Here is a 6022-nt window from a genome sequence, read left to right as displayed (position 1 = left end):
ATATTGAGTGTCTCTCTCCATACCTTTTGCCTCTCTTCGCCATTAACTACTCGACTCGGTCTCATTCTCAAGCTCCCTTCAGGTTTCTGTGTTATCTTACAGAGGTGAACATATACAAGGTGGAGATGCATCAATCGGGGTCTCTAAGAGGCGGGGGCAGGAGTAGCGGGAGGAGATAGAGCGTGCGGGAGTCTCAAAGATTTGCTGGCTCCTGAAGGTAAAGATATTGGTCATGTTGAGTGAGTTGAAAGTTGTTCGGTAAATGGTCGGAATGAATGAAGCGAAAAAGTAAGGAAAATTTATACTTGGGTAGAGTCTTACACTTATAGCGTTTTCCGAAAGCCATCATTAGATTGAAAAGCATACTACGGCAGTAATGGTGATTCCAAATTCTGGTTTTCTTGATATTTAGCTCAATTCTAATTCTAATTGGTTTGTAAATGACGAATATAATAGCTGGTAAAACAGTGCAAGGAAAATAACAGATTAGATATCCATGTTACAAACACTGTTGCTTTATTTTATAGCATACGGTCTAGTCAGTACAATATTTGCGGAAAATCCGTAGATTACAAAAATTGACAGTACCCTTGCAAGACAAGATTGCATGGATACTCAAATACAAAATTTTCAGATTTATCGCCTTCCCGCGGAAATAAATAAAAATAAAACAAACATGAAATATTGTGGGAACTAGTAGCAAATATAAAATTGGTGCTCTCAGTTTAATGGTGCACACATCAGGCGCTTACCATCCGCTCAAGCTATTGTCCAGTTGTGGGAAGTGCTTAATGCCACAAATAATTGCAGCGATTGTGCAACAACTTCTGAATTACATAACTCGACCAAAATATTGCACTCTTTGGGGACACGGATATTTTCTTGCAAAATATAAACAAGGATTATATAGATATATGTCATTCCAACCTTAGCCGCCATAGCCAGGAGCTTCCAGGCGAAATACAGAACCGATTATACTGACTTTCCACCCAACTTCCATTAAACATAGATATTTCTGTAACAGTTATGTTACACAACTAAGAAAACAAAGATAACTCACATCGGGAAGTTGAGCTTTACAGCATTGTTGTGACAATGTAGAAAAATATAACTAGCTCTGAATGAAGACCATGTGATATTGTACAGTTACTCGTTCTAAAGAAATCCACTTAAATTACTATTTCAGTATAATTGTGTACATTGTATACAATGAATTTTAGAAAAAAAAACTGCTGGAATCGGCATACAGATTCATTTAATGCCAATCGAATGTTCTGCCAACCAATTCGAAGAATTTCAGGTTTGGTTCACTGAAGAAGCCGCGTAACTTGTTGAGCACAGCGGAGTCTACTTGCGGGTGTGTTCTCCCTTTAGAGTGGTGCAAACACCTTTCCTCCCCGCCATCTCGGAGGCAGTAAAATCCTTTTGTTTTGTTGAAGTAAAAATTGGACTTAGTAATCCGCGGCGAGAGCCTCAGGAATTTCTCCACTTTTTCCATTTCTGGCAAGGGGTCTCTGATCAACTTGTCCCCGTCTACAATGTGAATTTGGCCGAGAGGGAAGTACTTCAGCCAGTTTTGCATATGGATATAATACAAGCTGCGATTAATTGCCTTGTAGTCAACGTTGATCCGGTTATCTTTAATCAGCAGCTGCTCGATCGACTGGAACGGTTTGTGCTTTTGCATCCGATTGAATGACACCTGAGTGTAGTCCGAGATAACTCTCTCGGTTGGGTCCCTCAGTATTAGAAGGAGCCGAACAGTTTGGTTCATGTTGTAGATTCTTTCAGGCACTTTGTGTGAAGTGAAGTAGGCCGGTGTCTTTTCAACCGTGGTCTGCTGGGGATAGGCGATTGGCATTTGACTGCTGTACCACTGAAGACCCTTCTGGTAATTCCCTTCCCAGTCAAAGAAATGGATTTCATTTTCCGCGGCTGTGACTTCCGGGTGGAGGTTCAGCATCTCCAGCAAAGCCCGAGTCCCACCTTTCCTCACTCCGATGATTATGGTCTGGGGAAGTCGCTGAATGGTACCGTTGGCAAAAACGGTCGGCTGGAAGACGGTGTGGTTGGAAAGGTTGTTTTGCAACACGTACCGCAGGGTGGGAAACGGGACCTCGCGGTTCAGATCGAAAGCCGGCCTGGAAGGCACAACCACCGGATGGAGCAGGAAAAGAAAAAGCCCTAGAAACAAAGTAGCCATAACGGGAGACTTCAGTCTGGATGTATTAAACCAGCGGAGGGAGTACGGAGGAAACGCCACATGGAACTGCACTGAAAATCTTCGAAATATACTGTGATTCCTCTGGGGCCAGTATGCACTGAAAAAAGAAAAAGACAAGTGTGTTTAAATGTGTCTCGTCGTCACTGGCAAATATGAGCCATTCGAACAGGTTAACTGTCTAGTTGGCCTGCAGGTTGTAACACTCCTGCAGTCTTAAAACAAATAGAGTATTCTTGCACAGATATGTTCACGCCCTTTAAAGTCTGTCGATTTCATGTTACTCGGAACGAGCAATTTAACTTGTGCTACATCTCGATAGCGTGATTCAAAAGAGAAAACACCTGAGCCTGTGACTACAAATAAAACAAATCTGAAATGAAAGTAGAAATGCTGGAGATATACGATGTATCTATCAGCATCTGTAGAGGGAAAGCAAAACAAGTGAAAGTACATCAGATTAATGTTTAGGGTGCAGCCCTTTCCTCCGAACTGAAAACTGCCCTGGCTTGGCTAGATACTGAGAGCCGCTCTGTACTTCTAGCATTCTCCGTTTTTATTTCAAAAGTGTGACAATATTTTGGCTGTCATAAATGACCCCAGACTTGCTTTCCAATGGAATTCAACATTAACACGTTTCCAGAATATATTCGCGTTGAACTTAAGGGCTAGCCCGACTCAACAATAAGACGACTGTTCAGATAACACACAATGTTGCGGGAGGAAGGCATGAAAGATCTGCTAAGTAAATGTTCTTTTTTTGGCTTGAACCGAATGAGTTTCTATTCAAAGAGAAAAACAAACTGTTAAAAAAATACTATCGAGTGTCACAACATTCCATTCTACCTCGCAACCACACCACACAACACACTGCATCCCCGAGCAAAGCGCCCACCAAAAGATCCTTTGTGTTTCCTTTTGTTTCACACTAGTAAGGCGGTAATTTTTCCCAATTACTGCATTTGTTTTTTTTTTAATTGCCTTTCACCGAGTGCAGTTTTTTATACGGTGCGGTAGAACGACAGTGAATGATGAATGAGCATTCTGGATTCATGCACCGGGTAAAATCTTCTGAATACGGCGCTATTTGCTGCCATTTCCTTTAGTTATTAATTAGACCAGAAACGGAGAATTCCCAACACGTTGAGGTCAGTCCAGAAGAGAGGCCAGGCGCAAGATCAATGGAAGGGACGACTGGGCTGCTTACGAACCTCTTCAGAGTCTTGCTAATATGCATCTATCGTTAGCTGTACTGAAGTCGAGGCAGCGATCCATTGTGAGCCCAAATCCAGAATGCACAGCAGGCCACACTGAAAGCTTTATAAAGAATTCTGCATGCTAACAGCCGCCGACGAGAAATGTCCATGTAATACATATGGGACTTCAAAATGGCAAGATCGTGTGGTACAGCGACATGCACTTTGGCCTCGGTTGGGGAGCAGATGTACTGCTCAAAGTAAAGCAATGGCGTATTTTCATTAGTTGGAATAGAAGTGTCTCTGACTGGTAAACAAGGCTCAGATCTGACGAATGACCTGCGATTGGATGGATGGCGACCAGTGGGCAGAGGCTCTCTAACAGAGACACATTTGACTGTAGTCACACAGCGTTTGTTTTAAGCATGGATGTCAGAACATTCAAATGAGCACAAACCTGTCAGAAAGAGGTCAATGCACTTCATTTTATCTGGTTATTTACGAATGAAAAATGAAACGCCATCGACTGAAGAGTCTCAAAAATAGAATTTCAATAAGTTGACTATGTTTCAGAGTTTCTTTGTGTACAGTTGAAAAGATGGATAGTAGTGGTTCGATCTCAATCGGCGCTCAATACAGTAATCTGAGCAAGTCTATCCCCAGACTAGCGACTCCGTACAGCACTTTAGACATCTATAGTAATAACCCTTGCAGGGTGAAAACGGCTATGGCCAATTAAAGAACAACGTTTTGCTTCCATCGCAATTTCAATTACATTTCTGAAATTGTCAGGAACGAGATGGCAGCTGATCCGTCTTCTCAGCTCTATCAAGTGATTTTAATCCGGCACAGTCTGATAGACTGGAAGCGAAATGAGCTTCGGCAGCCCCATCAGTCTCCAACAGCCACAAGTCCATAATAACAAAATCATGATAGCAATTGGGCCAGAGGGAGAAGACTGGTTGGTTTGCTATACATTGCTGCAGGTATAGTCTTCAGGCGTTAGATATAAAAGTAAAACTTCAAACTACATCCGGCTTAGAACGTGATATCGGAGGATGTACAGCGGATTAATTTTTTTAACTCATCAAGGCAAATTACCCTGCCTCAAGTGAAGGGTATCTTGCATTGAGCTGAATGTAAGTAGCTTACTGAGATTTAAGGTCCTGCGAAAACTCTGTTTAAAAAACATTATTTATGCAAACTAAACTGGATGGATATAAACTGAAACCGCAATTATGCACACATGTACTTAAGAGTGGAAGAATCCGGAAAGCATAAATAAACTGGTCATTTATAAAATAACGAGTACCGAAAAACACGTCTTTCAAAATTGGCATTATTTTATAAACATGAATCATAGAATCCACCAGGCACCTTTGAACCAGTGAGTTCTGAGAGAGGGGTTACAGGCGAAACGTTAACTTGTCCTTTCTCTAGTGCGAAGGATTTGCTGAGTAGTTCCAGCATTTCCTGTTTTTATTTTAGGCAATCACACACACCATTTCAATATCTTACACATCTACTTGTAGTTTCATTTTAGTGCAGAAATACTACTCCAGGCTTCAAATGGTCAAACAATAAGAAGATTGCAATTAATCAAAGAGAAGTGGCACTAGATTTTTGGTTCAAAAGTTTTGAGATGGACTGTTTAAAAGTAGTGTCCAAAACGCAAAACAATCTAATCGTTTCTTAAAAAATAAAAAAAGCATATTAGAACCTAGCAACACTACCACTTTGCAAAGCAATGTAAATACAAACTCAAAACCACTCATCTGCTGCTTTCTTTTGAATAAAACACTTATCTTATGCAACGCCCTAAAAAACACCAAGGTGAAAAAAAGAGAAACACACGAGAAAAACAAAACATAATTCGGTTCCAACATTACCTGTGACATAAGTCTGCTTCACAAGCCAGTGTTCAAAAACTAGTCTCGCATACCAGCGAGCGCTATGTGAGCCCTACTTAGTTGCTGCCGCTCCCCGCAAGCTGTGTCTGCTGTTAAGATAAACCCGACTGTTGATTATTTCTCTCTCTCCCTTCCACAGAGCTGCGCGATCACCTACACAGTCAGGCACAGCTGGAACATAGACTGGAAGCGTTTGCTGTAAGGCGGTCCGGGCTATGGCCACTCAAATAAGACTGACAGCGGCGCTTGTGCTCTGCTCATTGGCCGATCTCAGCCCCGCACCCTCGCTAGACCCGCCCGTGCCTTCCCACTGACGCTCGTTCCCTCTCTGCGTAACGAGGTGCCCCCGGCGCTGCTTCACCTCACTCTCATTCACTCATCCGCTTCGTGTCTTGGGGTTGCGCCAAGTCACTTCCTGCAATGCACGTAACTCCGATTTTGGGATAAGCGAGTGACGGTGCCCGGGAAGTTCCTAATCAAAGGGCGGAATCGGATGGCAGTTCCTGGTGGTTTGTTTCAATCTGCAGCGCAGGATTAATAATCCACGGGGAGGCTGACTCCAGTCCCAACTCTGCGGGTAAACGCACTTCCTGAATAGTTTCATCTGCTTACAGCTAAGAGCGCTATCGTTTTGCAGTTATCAGTTCTACCACTCTTGGATTTTTGTGATGTAACTTTATTTTCAAGGAGGCTGT

The 6022-nt window shown here is 42.5% G+C and overlaps 1 protein-coding gene across 1 annotated transcript; it reads right to left on the bottom strand.

Moving 5' to 3' along the window:
- Positions 1–499: 499 nt before the first annotated feature.
- On the bottom strand, positions 500–5505 carry LOC139233153 (heparan sulfate glucosamine 3-O-sulfotransferase 1-like). The gene is made up of 2 exons (XM_070863732.1): positions 5307–5505; positions 500–2321 (listed from the first exon to the last, which is right to left on the bottom strand). The coding sequence occupies exon 2, from the start codon at positions 2201–2203 to the stop codon at positions 1256–1258; it is 948 nt and encodes a 315-aa protein (XP_070719833.1). The 5' UTR covers positions 2204–2321; positions 5307–5505; the 3' UTR covers positions 500–1255.
- Between the last annotated feature and the right edge of the window lie 517 nt (positions 5506–6022).

Source organism: Pristiophorus japonicus, chromosome 2, assembly GCF_044704955.1.
Source record: "Pristiophorus japonicus isolate sPriJap1 chromosome 2, sPriJap1.hap1, whole genome shotgun sequence".
In the NCBI taxonomy this organism is placed as follows: Eukaryota; Metazoa; Chordata; class Chondrichthyes; family Pristiophoridae; genus Pristiophorus; species Pristiophorus japonicus.
The sequence above is the reverse complement of the archived record's forward strand: the minus strand, read 5'-3'. Positions and strand labels throughout refer to the sequence as shown.

Coding starts and splice junctions, on each gene's coding strand:
- LOC139233153 (XM_070863732.1), bottom strand. CDS start 2,203: ATGGCTACTTTGTTTCTAGGGCTTTTTCTTTTCCTGCTCCATCCGGTG.